At 40.4% G+C, this 16,458-nt stretch overlaps 1 protein-coding gene across 8 annotated transcripts in view; it reads right to left on the bottom strand.

Moving 5' to 3' along the window:
- The window catches only part of LOC148860676 (uncharacterized), a 77,564-nt gene that overhangs the window by 19,393 nt on the left and 41,713 nt on the right, over positions 1 to 16,458 (bottom strand). For all 8 annotated transcript variants that reach the window (XM_088983468.1, XM_088983469.1, XM_088983474.1 and 5 more), the window contains one exon: positions 6,003 to 6,056. In XM_088983468.1, the coding sequence (XP_088839594.1) occupies positions 6,003 to 6,056 (54 nt within the window). The remainder of the gene's footprint in view (positions 1 to 6,002; positions 6,057 to 16,458) is intronic.

The raw sequence follows: 16,458 nt of genomic DNA, 5'->3' as shown, positions 1-16,458 counted from the left end.
ATACTCATACGTGGGAACTCACTACTCTTCCTCCAGGTAAGTATGTTGTGGGTTGTAAATGGGTGTATACTGTTAAATGCTTGTCGAATGGTAGTCTGGAGCATTTGAAGGCCCGACTTGTTGCTAAAGGTTATTCTCAACTATATGGGGTAGACTATATGGAGACCTCTCTAGTGGAAAAGATTAGCTCAGTTTGTGTCTTAATTTTCCTAACAGTTATGTATGGTTGGCCCTTGTTTCAACGACATTAAAAACGCCTTCCTTCATGGTGACCTCATGGAGGAGGTATATATGGAGCAACTGCCTGGGTTTGTTGCTCAGGGGGAGGATAGTAAGGTGTGTAGATTGAAAAAGGCAATTTATGGGTTGAAACAATCTCCTCGTGCTTGGTTTGAGAAGTTTAGTGAAGTGAAGAATTTTGGGATGAAACAATGTCAGGTTGACCACTCAGTGTTCAGCTATGATTCACAAGCCAGGAAGATTTTAGTAGTCTATGTGGATGACATTGTCATAACTGACAGTGACAAATTGGGGATTGATAAACTAAAGGTCTTCCTGCAAGAACATTTTAAAACAAAAGATCTTGGGAAGTTGAAGTACTTCTTCGGTATAGAAGTTGCCAGATCAAAACAAGGTGTAAATCTATGCCAAAGAAAATATGTTCTTGATCTGCTGGAAGAAACATGATTGTTAGGTGCGAAACCGGTCGAAACTCCCATGGAACCAAATGCTAAGTTGAGTAGTGATACAGGTGAAATATTTGATGATCCTAGAAGATACAGACGGTTAGTGGAAAAGCTGAACTATCTAACTATCACAAGACCAGACATCTCCTTTGCAGTCAACGTGGTGAGCCAATTTATGTAGAATCCCCGGATACCTCAATGGGAGGCAATTCTTAGAGTTGTAAGGTGCCTAAAGGGAGCTCCAAGCCGTGGGTAATTGTACAAACCAGGAGGAAGACTTGAGGTAGTTGGGTATACAGATGCATATTGGGCAGGCTCTGTGTCGGATAGAAGATCTACTACAGGTTATTACACATTCCTTTGAGGCAATCTAGTGACATAGAAGAGTAAGAAGCAGACTGTTGTGGCAAATAGTGTTGAAGCTGAATATAGAGCCATGGCACACACTACATGTGAATTAGTATGGCTAAGAAACCTCCTACAAGAAATTGGATTCACAATGGACAAACCTATGAGATTGTACTGTGATAATAAACTGCAATTCACATCTCATTTAGTCCTGTTTTTCATGAGAGAACAAAGCACATAAAGATTGATTGCCACTTTGTGAGGGAAAAGGTCCTTATTGGAGAGATAAGCATAGAACATGTGGGCTCAGGTGATCAGTGGGCAGATCTGTCTACAAAATGTTTAAACTCAGGGAAAGTGAACTATATATGTAACAAGTTGGGATTATATGACATATATTCTCCAGCTTAAGGGGGAGTGCTAGAGTTAGCCAAATGAGGGATATATTCTCCAGCTTGAAGGAGTGTTAGAGTAATCCGAATGAGGGGTAGATTAGTCTTTTTTAATCAGTTTATATTATGTGTGAAAGGATGGGAGATTCATCATATGGATGGTCGAACCCTACAAGAAGGTTGGGCGAAATTTCAAAAATTTCTCTCCCACCCGGGAATCATATTCCCTAATTTAGAAAACCACATTTTCAACATTTATTCTTAAATCCAAAACCGGACCAGATCTAAAACCAATAGAAAGTGATGGAAATACCTGATACGAAGTAACAGTAACTCCCAACACAGGTGTTTACGCCCAAAGAGAAGACCAAAACCCGTCTCCACTGAAGATGACACAAAGTATAGTGAAGCAGGATCAGTAGGATGGTTCTCCAACAAGAACTTGAATTCTTCAACAAGAATTGGATAAGGGCTGGTGAGCACGACTTCAGATTGTTTCTTCTACCAAGAAACAATATCAAAAACACTTATTGATCAGATCCACAAGTGGAGATCGAACTAGGTAGTGGCGGCAATAACTGGGAAGAATTTTGCACTTTGTTGTTGTGTGTTTAATCTGAAGAATGCGCCCCCTATTTATAGCCTTCTCTGGATCAGCCTCCTAATCTAATTAGGAGAGAGTTTCCTAATCCAAATCTTATATTTGGATCTGGACTCTTAAATGGATAAGACTTATCTTATCCTTCAGCTAATCCTAATCAGTTCAAAACTGAACTCACCCCCTTTTAATTAACTAACTTAAGCCCAGTTCGAATTGGGCCTTAGGCTCATTAAGCTTATGTATTCACTTACTCTTTAACTTGTTGCCCAGTTGATTCTCTTTGTTACAAGGCCTGGCCGAATTCACTATAGGAGATAGTGAACCCCTGAGTCCATCACCATGGGCTCTTAATGGGCCCAACATTTACACTAAATGGTTCTTGGATCCAGCCACCTTATGAAAACCCAAAAACTGTGGGCAGACGCAAGATTAGCCCATTAGGTATTACCCTCAATGGTCTTAAACTTAACCTCTCAGCCCATAATGATCAAACACTACCCGACAAGAGAGGATCTCTCTCTCGGCTGCAAGGTACAACACTACACTCTCTACTCACATGGACCCCAGGAATTAAAACCTTTTGCAAACATTTTGAAATCATAATATATAAATATATTTTGCAAAACCAAATTTCAAACATATTAGAAATCCATTGCTGGCAGTTTAAGTTTCCATCAAAGAGAACGCATTCCCCGATTATTCACTTTGTCCGACAAAGGGGCTGATCCTGTCACTATGATCACCCACTCAAGTGAATTCTCGGACTGTCCCAACATACCCAGGTTTTGACCCCTTCTACGGATCTCGCTGATTGGCATATCAAAGACAGCCCAATCTAACACCTAGTGCAGTACCATAATCGAATCTAAGGGTTAGGTGTAACATTCCAGTTTTTCCCATTTATCTCCAAAGTCTAAGGCAATACTAGAATTTGGTCCAATTCAGGGTTTCAAGAAAAACCACACTGCATGTACCTCAGGTCTCACCCTGGCAACTGAGACAAGCCACCCCAACCAACTTGGTGGCACATCAGTGTCAGCCTTGGCAGGATAAATCTCTCCAAATCTATCCAACGGTTGTGAAGATTCTAAACTAACACGAGTCTCATAAGTATCCAATTTAAGGGTATTACACAGAAATACACCACAATGACATGAATCAATTATGTACTTTATTCATTTAAAATAAATGTCAAAAGATACATCAATCTGATTGGAGCTAAGAGCATAACTGTCTAACAATGTGCTTATGTGGCAGTTCTAATTAGACTTCCTATCTCATACTTAAGTGGGGGCAGTTTAGTCCTTGTACTAAATTAAACCCCTAATCCATATTATAGTTGAATTGTAGGGTTTAGCCTACTATGTTTGATTCTTCTTCTTCTTCTTCTTCTTCTTGATATTGCCTACGCTTTCAAAGTTTTGAGCCAATTCATGCATCCACCTAAAGTGCCACACATGGAAATTGTTGAGAGGGTTGTTAGATACTTGAAAAAGTACTTGAGAATTGGGTTGTTGTTTAAGGTCATCTAAAAGTGGTGTATACAAATGTTCATTGGGCAAGTGTAGTGGATGACAAGAAGTCCACCAGTGAGTATTGTACCTTTGTGGATGGAAATTTAGTGACATGGTAGACTAGAAGCAAAGCATAGTAGCAAGGTCGAGTGTTGAAACCGAATACAAGGCTATATGGCACATGGGGTTGCTAAAGTGGTTTAGGTAAAGGGTCTAATCCTGCCCTCCATGACAGAACAAAGCATATAGAAGTAGACAAGCATTTTATAAGAGAAAATTGAGAAAGGTGAAGTGTGCACTTCTCATGTCAACACCAAGGATCAACTTGTAGATGTTCTTACTAAGGAACTCCACTACTTGCGGCACAATGAGTTATATGACAAATTGGGCATGATTGACATACACAACCCAACTTGAGGGGGAGTATTGTTAGATTGGTGTTAGTAGATTGTTGTTATTTCTTGTTTTCTCTTTATGTTACATTGCAGGGGTATACATGTCTTTCTATCCTCTTTTTATTGTTTTGACTTGTCCCACTATAAATAATAAAAAGGAGGCCACCAAGCTACTTTTGGGCCCTTTGAACTTCTCTTCTCTTCTCTCTTCTCTTCTCTCTATCTTTTCAGTTTTCTGGGTTGAGATCAGGCTATAAATGTCTTTTGAATCAAAAGGTGCTTTATGGAGCTTTGCAACTGCACAGGATATCTAGAAGGAGAGGAGCCAAAGACGTTTTGGAGGAACATCAAATTCTTTATACAAAATATGGAAATCAACTCTTTTATAATGGATTTGGCATCGGCACATAAGGAGTTCAAGGGGATAAGAAGAGCAGATTCTGATACCAAGTTGAAGGAGCTAGTTACACATTAAATGTTTCTTTTCTTCTTGGTTTTTCTTAAATCATTGCAAAATAACTCTCTTTGCCGATATCTCTTCCTCCTTTCTTTTACACCACACCTTACACATTAAATATTAAAACAATGTTATTTTGTTACCAACTAGAAAAAGAACGAAGAACAAAGAGATAAGGTTAAAAGACTAAGAGAAAGAAACAAGATAATAAAGTATTATTGATTAGTTACCATTCACGTCCCTCTATTAAACAGTCACAAAGACCATGGAATTAATGTTTTGTAGATTTACAGACCAACCGATATATATTGCATAATACAGCATTTTGAACACTCAACCTCAAGCTCAAGTATATATATAACCCAAGTTTGTTCTAAATTAAATCAACCCTATTCATGAACAACTTTATCTTTCATAAGTGAAAAGTGACTTAAATATGTTTTGTTCTTTTCTGGAACACTGGATTTGACATGATATACCATAGTTTAAATGTAGACATATTTCCTAATATTTCACTTTCATGGATACCCACATGAAACATTATTGTAATCAACATATTCCTCAGTGAAAACTATCAGCGTTATATGGGGAGGAGGGAAGAGTGGTGAAAGGAGGTTGTTAGATAATGTGTTTTGCAAGTACAGTGAGGCCTTCTCCTTTCGGGTTTCTGGTTTTCCTTTCAGTGATGACCCTACAGCATCTCAACGATAATGTGAATCAGGCATATCATATCCTGAATCCAAATGTTAAACAAAGCACACATCCAAAGATGCAAGGAGGAAGAGAAAATAAAAGCAAATAAAGAAATAAGACAGTAGGCAGAATTACATCACAACAAAACATGAGGAACTTTCATTTGTATGACAAATGAATGAGGAAGTTCTAAAGTATGATTTTTTTTCTTTCATTCACCTCCTCCATTTTATTGTGAATTTAATTAAGCTTCTCCAAATGTTGCAGAAAGCGCACATCCAAGATGCAAGGAGGAAGAGAAAATAAAAGAAAATCAAGAAATAAGTCAGGAAGCAAAAATGTTTATCAAAAGCTGAATTAGGCACACAATTAAAATATAGAACAAAATAAGGATAACAGCAAAACAAAGCCACAGGGAACTTTGTTTGTATGACTAATGAACAAGAAACATCAAAAGTATGATTTTATTTATTTCATTCAGCTTCTCCATTTTATTGTGAATTTAATTAAACTTCTCCCTCCCTCCTTGTGACCTTGCCTTGAGTCCCAAACTGGCACCAAATAAATTTAGTGACATTGCAACCAAGAACATGAAATAACCACAATAATAAGAGTTCTTTTACATCTGGAGGTCCACGAAGCATTGAAACAAAAATGGAACAGCCAACATCAAGCATACTTCAATGCAAATCTAAATTTAGGTAGTATATAGAACTGACTATCGAAGAATAACATGAATTTAACTTTCAAAGTGAAAAATGACAAGAATGTGAACACTCTATTACTCAGTTGCCACAAAGACCAGCAGAATACTGGTGAGAAAGTCCAGTTGAGTCACAACGTACATCAATAGAAATTATATATTTGTCTTAATGTGTATTTGTGCAGTCCAACCAATCTAAAATAAAACTCTCACCTGAGCACAATATCCAAGTTTCATGTCCAAACCCCATCCATGAATCAGATCATTCTGCACAAAAAAGAAAGAGATCACCAACTAACAAATATGATCACCAGTCTTTGAGTTCTTCAGTGCAGTTTGTTCATTAAGAAGATGTATACAGAGCATCAGATTAGAAAACCAAATGCAGCACTAGAGAAGCAAGAGAAAGCATAGTCCTGAATAAAAGATTATATCAGATCAGAGGTTTTATTATGTGCAAGGGGCTCCACTTGCACCTACTTTTGTTAAATCCATAAAGGAAACAACCTTAACAAAATATAGACCCTAGATCCATAAAAATATAGTAACTCAGTAAATTGAATAGAGAAGCACTGAAATTACTTAGCCAAATTCGAGGTTTTACTATGTGTAGATTACTCATATTGTCCCATGGCTGACCACATTAGGTGCTCTCATTAATTAACGTCTGTAATTTCAAATAAAAATGGTGGAGATTAAAATAAAAAAGTTCATAGGTTTAGAGGACTTGTGATGAGGAGGCTTCACAAAATGATTTGAATGCTAGTTGTGCTTTGGTTTGCAGTGGTCGCTTGGTGGAAGACTTGGTGGTGGCCTCCAAAGCAGAGGAAGTCAAGGGGTTTGAAGACGTATCTATACAAGAAGGCACCTGCAAGTCTAGTGAGCAGTCTGGTAAGGCCATAGGGGAAATTTGTGAGAACTTGGGAGTTGTTTTGAGGGAGGAGGAGGAAGCTGCAAAGGGGATTAAAGATGGGGAGGAGGGAAGAGTGGTGAAAAAGAAGGAGGTTGTTAGATAATGTGTTTTGCAAGGACAGTAACCAATTAGGGAGATCAAATGCTGACCTTCTTGTTCTTGAATAAGTGATGATTGGAAGGTTAGGGGTGGACCTAGGTTGAAGAAGAAAGGTAGTCAGGAAGAACTTGGATGAGGCAGAGATTATGGCTACAAGGAAATCGGTAGCCCAGATACCGAGGTTGCCAAGAAACCTCGTTGTTCCAGAAATTCCCAACTCATTCATGTTACCAAAGTTTTCTCTCAGCTGAAACTCGGTCTGGTGGGGGCAGGGCCCACCAAAAACTTCAAGAAGGTGTACAAGAGAAAAGGTGTGAAGAAAGATGGGCTGATTTTAGATGATGGAGATGGGAATGGGTCCCAATTTTTTGCTAGTTCCGAACCTCAAGGCGGCAGTCAGCGAGGTGAGGAGATTTAAGATTGCAAGACCCATCTATTGTATGGAAACGTTGATATCCATCCCTGAAAAAAAAAATGTGGAAAGGAAGGAGATGTACAAATGCAGAAAATATCACTACTACCATAGTAGATTGAAGATGGAGGAGAATAACTTTGTGGAGGCCAATTGATGGACAAAGTATTTCAAGGTGGAGGCGAAGAACTTTCTGTTGGAAGAACTAAGAATCAGAGGGCAGATTAGCTTGAAAATCAAGGAAGCTAAGCTGGCTACGGTGCTGTTGGTAGGACTGAATGTGGTAGCGTGGTTCATAGATTTTGTAGTTGCAGCGAGTGCAAAAAGAAAGGACAGATGCTGGAAAGAATTCCTAACAGAGGTGGGAAGGGGGTTTGTGGTGGAATGCAGGAAAAATCATAAAGGATTCTTCATAACACTTTCAGAGCATTATGACAATGCTAGGAAGCAAATGGTCTGTTTCCCAGAAGGAAGAAAGAGCCAAGGGTGGAATGAAATAGTCAAGGCTCTGAGAGACTTTATGTCTAGAATGAAAATGAAAAAGGAAAAAAGTTTGGAAAACAAGGTAAAAGAGGATCTCTCGAAGACAGTAGTGAACCTTGAACCCTCAACCAAATGGCCCCTACCTTCGTGCAAGATGGGAATAGAGCGGCATTATTGATCTCGGCAAAAAAAGGAGAGTGGTCCAATAAACTGATTGTTGAAGTAGACAAACCAGGTAGAAGTTGGGAGGAGATTGCTGATTTGGTGACAAAACAGCTGACGATGACAACCACATTTGTATTAATGCCTTTTGATGGGTGCAAAGATTTGCTTGATCCTCTGGATAACAAACCAGAAGTTGAGGCTGTGTATTTGCAAGATAAACTGGGTTGGTGAAAATATTCAGGTGGTCTCCTTCATCAAACTCAAAAGAACTCTCAGTAATGGATGGAGTAGAAGTGCGCGTGGTTGGTCTACCTTTCCATCTTTGGAAGGAAGAAGTAGCAGAAGCTATCGCAGAACTGTGTGGAGCAAGACTGGCTGGTGTTTTTTGGGGAGATCTCAGGTCTGCAGCAATCTTACTAAATGGAGTCAAGCCTGAGGAGATTCCCAGGAAAGTGAACCTGAGAATTGAAGGAGCTTTCATGGCAGTCTGGTTGACTTCCTCCATTGAAGCTGAAATGTGGAGGGAAGCTCGAAGGGAGGAAGATGGTAAGGTTGAAGAAGAAACCTTACGTGGCAGCAAGGGGTTGGTAAACCTGCAAGGAAGATACAGTTACACAAAAAAGGGCAAGCAAGCTTTTGGAAATTCAAAAGGTTTGCCGAAGATGAGAAGTCATAAATGTGATCAACAAGGCATTAGCTGGGTATCTAACAGATCATATGCACTAGCTGTAAAAATGGCATTAAAGCTTCTTCCTTAAACACACCTGTTCGACTGAGAAAAGGTGAGAAGGGGGCAGTAAAATCCTTTGAGCTGAAGTCAAAAGAGAGTAGGGGAGCTGAAACGTTGGGTCCTTTAAAAATAAATAGGGAATCTCTACCCAATCAGGCCAGGTAGCCTTCTCAAATAGGTGGGCCCCAGGTTCTAAAAATTGGGCCAACTAATAGAAGGGACAAAACTCATAGTGGGCCAACCATTGTGGGCCTTATCTAAGCTGGGACAGGGGTAACAATATGATAAAACAAATTATGGGCCGAACCTTACCAGCCCATCAAAGGGACCCAAGACAATTTTAAAAAGTAACGTGACCAGGGGGTGGCGTCGATAGATTGTAAGCACTATCTATCTTCTTCTTCGTTGAGCACAACGGCCCGAAAACCACGAAGATCGAACTTCGCCCATCCTGGAAACTCATTACATTGGGTTGCATCAGAGAGATTAAACAGGATGTTGCCGGAAAAAACCCAACCCGAGGAGTTTCAAGCAAAGTTAATTAGAGGAGCAGAAGCAGTATGATCGCTCTGAGGAGGAAGATTCCAGTGATACTGATTCAGACGACACAGTAAGCTTAGGGAGCATCAACCTGAGCAGCTCGAGGAATATTTTTTATGAAGATAGTTTGGGCACAGATGTACTCTTTAAGGAAAACAAGGAAGAAGATGATTCACAAATAGTTGAGGAAGGTGCTGCCTGCACTCGCAAGGGAAGTCAATCCAATATCTCAGGAAAAACAGGATTTGAGGTCGGTAGGGAAAATGCTAACACTTTGATCTGTAATGTAACACCAAAACAAAGGCAGCACGGGAAGAATAGTTTAACTGTTAAAGCTGACAGGGTATGAATCCTACTGTAAACTCTCTAAGGCAAGCTCAATCACAGGGAACAGATTTAGGCCTACCTCCTTATGCGAGTCCCCCTCCCTTGAATGATGTCCCATCGATCCCCAACAACAAAGGTATGACTATCCATTCGGTTTTGGTTACTAATGTACCTTCTATGCTTGAAACAGATACTCCAGCATCCCGAGCGGAGGTTCCAGTTGGAGGGAAGAGAAGAGAGAATGGCAACTCTGAGAGTGAACTGAGAGAGGGAGAAGTGGCACCTAGAGAGAGACAGGAGGAGGAATTAGAGAGAATATGGGAGAGGATCTGCGCATTGTTGGAGGAGTATAAAGAGGAGGAATTAGATCAAATGGAGAGAGCAGTAATTTCTCAAGAGAAGGACTAGTACAGAAGTTCCAATTTGGGGTGAGAGGTGGCTGAAGCTAATGCATTATCTAGGAAGACTAGGGGTAATAATAAAAGGAAAAAGAAAAAGAGATCAGAAGTGGAGAATTAATTTTAGATATTGAGGGTGATATTGAATTTAGTGGGAGAGGGGAAAGAAGAAAGATTCTGCTATAAGGTGGAGTCTTTTGGGAAGAGTTTTTTGAAAGAAGTGTTCAATGAAAATCATCAGTTGGAATGTGAGAGGATTGGGAAGTGAAAGAAAGATAAGGGCAATTAAAGACTTACTAAGAAGAGAGAAACCAGACATAGAGAGCTTAATCTATCTCTCTAGTCGACTAGGGATACTAGAAGGGATACTAGAGAGAATAGAAGAAGAAGAAGAAAAGAGAAGAGAAATCTGGTTCGAACTAGAGAGCTTAATCTATCTCTCTAGTCGGCTAGGTTATATTTATATGTTTCTATCCAATAAACAAAAGACTATTATTTCCCTACTTAAGTATGGGACACATCACATAACATAAACATTACACATCAGCTTTAAACATAAATAGAAAAACTAAATTACCCCAATATAGTCGACTATACACTCCCCCTCAAGCTGGTGAGTATATATCATATAGTCCCAGCTTGTTACATATGTAGTCACTCTTCCCTGACTCAACCCTTTGGTGAACAAGTCTGCCCATTGACTCCCTATGTTAACATATGCAGTATCTATCACTCCACTAAGCACCTTCTCTCTCACAAAGTGACAGTCAACTTCTATATGCTTTGTTCTCTCATGAAACACTGGATTAGAAGAGATGTGGATTGTAGCTTGGTTGTCAAATAAAGCTTCATTGGAGTGTCAATCGAATATCCCATCTCTTGTAGAAGATTTCTCAACCATACTAATTCACAAGTGGTATGTGTCATGGCTCTATATTCAGCTTCTGCACTGTTTCTTGCCACAATTGTTTGTTTCTTACTTTTCCATGTCACCAGACTACCCCTAAGGAAAGTACAATAACCTATAGTGGATCTTCTGTCAAATACAGAACTAGCCCAATCAGCAGCGGTCGATCCCTCTATTTCACATTTTTCCTCCACTCTTATATATTAATCCACAACCAAGAGCTCCCTTCAAATACCTTACAATCCTTAGAACTGCATCCCAATGTGGAACTCGAGGTTTCTGCATAAGCTAACTCACCACACTAACTGCAAATGAAATATCTGGCCAAGTAATGGTTAGGTAGTTTAGCTTACCCACCAACCGTCTATACCTTCTAGGATCTTCAAACTCTTCACCTAAATCATTGCTCAACTTGGTATTTGGTTCCATAGGTGTTCCAGCTGGTTTGGCACCTAACAATCCTATCTCCTCCAACAAATCAAGAACATATTTCCTCTTACACAAATTAATACCATGCTTAGACCTTACTACTTCTATCCACAAGAAGTATTTTAATTTACCAAGGTCCTTTGTTTGAAAGTACTCCTACAGGAAGGTCGTCAACCTATCAATTCCCAATCTATCATTGTCGAAAATTACAATATCATCTACATATACTACCAATAAGATCTTCCCAACATGCGAATTATGACTGAAAACTGAGTGATCAACCTGACACTGTTTCATACCAAATTTCTTTATCACTACACTGAATCTACCAAACCATGCACGAGGAGACTGTTTATATCCATAAATGGACTTCTTTAGTCTGCACACCTTACTATCCTCCCCCTGAGCAACAAACCCCAATGGTTGCTCCATATAGATTTCCTCAAGGAGATCACCATGTAAAAAAACACTCTTGATGTCAAGCTAAAAGAGAGGTCAATCATGCATAGCAGCTAGAGATATCACAACAAGGACTGAACCAATTTTAGCAACAGGAGATAAGGTCTCCATGTAGTCAATACCATATGTTTGGGAATACCCTTTGGCGACCAGTCTCGCTTTTAAACACTCTACACTACCATCAGGGAAATACTTAACAGTGTATACCCACTTACAACCGACAACCTGCTTACCAGGAGGAAGTGTGGTGAGATCTCACGTATGATTATGAGTTAAGGCAGAGAGTTCTTCTTCCATTGCATGGCGCCACCCTGGAGAAGCAAGGGCTTCCTGGACATCCATAGGAACAGAAATAGAAACAATAAAAAAATAAACTGGTGATGGGAAGCAAAAAGGTGAGTAACAGAAACATAATTAGAAATGGGATGAATTGTGCAACTACGTTTACCTTTCCGCAAGGCAATAGGAAGATCAAGGTCAGAAACTAGGGTTGTGGATGGTGTGGGAACAGCTACCGGATTTGTCGACAGTGACGAAGCTAGAGGAGGAGCTGGTAAATGTTGTCAATGTGTATACACTTGACGAATAGGTAGTTGTTCAATAGGAAATTGCACCAAAGGCAAAGACTTAGTCACAACTGGAACAAGTGGAATGGGGTCCTTAAAGGGAACTGGAAGAGGAGAAGGAGGTGAGGAAGAAAAAGAAGGAACATCACCTGAACTTGAGGAAAACGGAAAGGACTCAAAGAAAGTATCATCAGCACACACAAAGAAATGTCGGAAACTAGGATTATAACACTTATACCCTTTCTAGGTCAGGGAATAACCATGAAAGGAATGAGAGATCCATCCCATGGACGCCCAAAGATTGCGGAATAAGGGGCGAATTTCAAAAAATTTTCTCTCCCTTCAACTGGGAATCACATTCCCTATTTAGAAAATCATATTTTCAAGGATCAATCTTGAACCTTAAACTGAACCAGATCTGAACCAAAAGGAATGGGAGAGAATAATACCTGATACGAAGAAGTAATATCTCCCAACGAAGGTGTTCACGCCCAAGGAAGGATCCAAAGACTGCTCCCACTGAAGATGGCACAGTGCAGGATGGAGCAGAATCAGCAGTGTTCTTCCCCAAGAACTCTGTCCTTCGCAAGAAACAGTAGGATGGAACGTGAGCACAGCTTCCTTTTCAATCCTTTCTCAAAGAACTGATGTCAAGATCCAATCTTGACTTCTCCCACAGCTGGAGATCGAACTGGCAAACAGGACGGCAAGAGCAGGGAGGCGGCAAGAGAGTATTTGCAGGGTGCAGAATTCTCTCTTCTTGATTTCAGCACTAAAGAGGATCTGATGTGTTTCTTGGTCTCTCTCAAGGCTGCCGCCCCCTCCTTCTTTTTGTTAACTTGAAAAGATCAGCTCCTAATCCCATTAGGAGGTGCTTGTCCAAATCATATTTGGATCAGCCTTCTCTTCTAGTGATAAGGATAAACCCTTATCTTATCTACAGATTAGATTAGCTTTATCCTAATCTTATTAGGAGGTTTCTAGATCTGAATCACATTCAGATCTGGACTCTCTGAGTGGATAGGATTAAGACCCTATCCTAACTGCTAATCCATCTCAGAATTCGCCCCTTTAATTAACTAAATTAATAGCCCAGTTTGAAATGGGCTTTAGGCCCATTAAGCTTATGTGCTCACTTAACCTTCCTAGTTGCTGCCCAGTTGGGCTTCCTTGTATGGCGTGGGACCCAAGCATTAATCTACACATCAGCCACATGGGTTCGGCCCAGCCTTTGTTACAAGGCCTGGTCGAATACACTGTTAAAGACAGTGCACCCCCTGAAACCCATCAAATGGGCTCTATGGGCCCAACACTTACCCTAAGTGGTCCTTGGGCCAAGCCACCTTGTAACACCTAGGGACTGTGGGCAGATGCAAGATTAGCCCATCAGGTATTATCCTCAATGGTCTTACACTTAACCTCTCAGCCCATAATGATCATACACTGCCCGACAAGAGAGGACCTCTCCCTCGGCTGCAAGGAACAGTGTTGCACTCTCCACTTATATGGATCCCGGGAATTAAAACCTTTTGCAAACATTTTAGAAACCATAATATATATACTTTTATATCTCATATAAAATATATTTTGCAAAACAAATTTCAATGGTTGAAATCGGTTGCCAGCAGTCTTGGTTTCCAACAGTGAGAGTGCATCCCCGATCATTACCTTTGTCCGACAAAGGGGCTGATCATGTCACTATGATCACCCACTCAGATGAATTCTCGAATTGTCCCAACATACCCAGGTTTTGACCCCCGCTAAGGATCTCACTGATTGGTACATCAAAGACAGCTCGATCCGACACCTAGTGTAGTATCATAATCAAGTCTAGGGGTCGGGTGTAACTTTCCAGTTTCGCCCATCAATCGCCAAGGTCTAGGGCAATACTGGAAATCTGGTCCAGTTCAAAGATTCAATTAATCCCACACTGTATGTGCCTAGGGTCTCACCCCGGTAGCTGAGACAAGCCACCCCAACCGACTTGGTGGCACCACAGTGTCAGCCTTGTCAGGATAGGTCTCCCCAGACCGACCCACTGGCTGTGAACATTCTAAACTAACACGAGTTTCAAAAAGTGTCCAGTTTAAGGGTATTACACAACCAAGGGAACATGAATCAAACATGCACTTTTATTCATTTACAATAAACTCATAAAGTACATCAATTTTGATTGAAGCTAAGGGCATACAAAACTGTCTAACAAACCAAGGAAGATACACTTAGTGGATTGTGCATCTAATTTGTCCTTTCCCGATCCAAGATTATGAGCAAAACATACACACCCAAAAATCTGATGAGTAAGGGGAAACGAAGACAAGGTAGGAAACAAAGTGGTGAAAGGGGAATGACCTTCAAGGATGGGCATGGGCATCCGGTTAATTAGAAAGCAAGATGTAAGTACAGCATCACTCCAAAAATGTTTAGGTACATTCATATGGTGCCATAAGGGATTGAGCAATTTCCAAAAGGTGATGGTTCTTTCTCTCAGCTACCCCATTTTGTTATGGGGTGTAGGTACATGAAGTCTAATGGATAATGCCATGTTGTTCCAAATATTCCTGAAATGGTGTATAAAAGTATTCCCGCCCATTATCAGAACGAAGAATCTTAATGTGTACACCAAATTGGTTGCGAATTTCAGCATAAAATTTTTGGAAAATGGAAAACAATTCACTCCTTTCTTTCATTAGGTAAAGCCACGTCATCCTTGAATGATCATCAACAAAAATAACAAAGTATTTGTAACCATTGTATGGCATTATTTTATTTGGACCCCAAACATCTGAATGAACTAAAGAAAAAGGACTCGACATACGATTATCAACCCTAGGACTAAAGGGAATACGATGATGTTTCCCCAACTGACATGACTCACAATCCAAAATAGAAAGATGACACAACGGCGGAACAAGAGACTTCAATACTTTAAGCGATGGTTGGCCAAGTCTACAATGCCACTGAAGAGGAGAAAGGGATGTCTGAAGGGTTGTTGACGAACTACCACCACCATCAAGATAATACAGTCCACCAGCTTCATGCCCTCCACCAATCTTCGTCATCGTCTTGAGATCCTGAAAAACACAAGAAGAAGGGTAAAAAGTAATAGAGCAATTAAGGGACTTGGTCAACTTACTAACAGGCATAAGATTAAAAGGAAATTTCGGAACATACGAAACTGAGGATAGGGATGAAGGGTCTATGTCAACATTACCAACACCACAAATGGAAGATGTGGAACCATTAGCAAGAGTAACAGAGTGTGATGTGGGGCACTGAGAAAGGGAGGAAAAAACACATGTAGTTCTAGTCATGTGACCGGAGGCTCCAAAGTTAATAATTCAGGGGTTGGGTTTGGATGCCAGACAAGCCATACCTGAATGTGCAAGAGTGGTTGTATTCAGTTGAGATGTAGCCTGAATAAACCGCCCATACTCATTACGTGAAATACTCATCATCTCCTTCCCGAAAACATCTATAGATATAGAAAGGCATCTGATCAGCTTGTTGACCCTCTTGTCTAGAACCACTATCATTGGCCACTGCATGATTTGCCCAAGTTGAAGGTGGGCCATGCAAATCATAACAAAAGTTGATGGTATGTCCTTCCATACCACAATGTGTACACCTTCTTGTACCATTACTACACCGGTCCACTTCTACCACTATGACCAGATTGAGCTCCCCAAGCTCCACCTCTAACACCACAGCCTCCCCCTCTTAACACTACAAAGCAGACCTGTCAAATATATTATAATTCTCTGTAGGCCCAATAGAGATCCTCCGAAGACGGGAAAATACCTCTTCTAGAGACGGAACAGCTGACCCTCCTAGTATTTGTGCTCTCGCTGGTTCATATTCAGATTTCAGTCCTAAAAATCTGGTCACAACTAGTTGTTTTCTCTACTGTTGCTGAATTTTAACATCAAAAGTGAGGGGATGGTACACATTTAACTCACTATGAAGGTTTCTCATGCTAGCATAGTACTCCTCAAGACTTCGATTACCCTGTTGCAGATTAAAGTACTCCTGATAAAGCTAATACACTCTAGTGGTGTTGTTTTGTTCCGAATGCAACTTCTTGGCATGGTCCCAAATCTCCTTGGTTGTATCCAGGAACATGAAATTTACACTGATCTTGGGTTCCATACTATTCCATAACCAGGTCATAATCTGTGCATCCTCTTGTTCCCAATCACTATACTCATGAGACTCAATGGAGGGTTTTTCTTCCCTTACAT

This window comes from Nelumbo lutea, chromosome 4 (genome assembly GCF_056320005.1).
Source record: "Nelumbo lutea isolate HS-2025 chromosome 4, American lotus-T2T, whole genome shotgun sequence".
NCBI lineage: Eukaryota > Viridiplantae > Streptophyta > Magnoliopsida > Proteales > Nelumbonaceae > Nelumbo > Nelumbo lutea.
The sequence above is the reverse complement of the archived record's forward strand: the minus strand, read 5'-3'. Positions and strand labels throughout refer to the sequence as shown.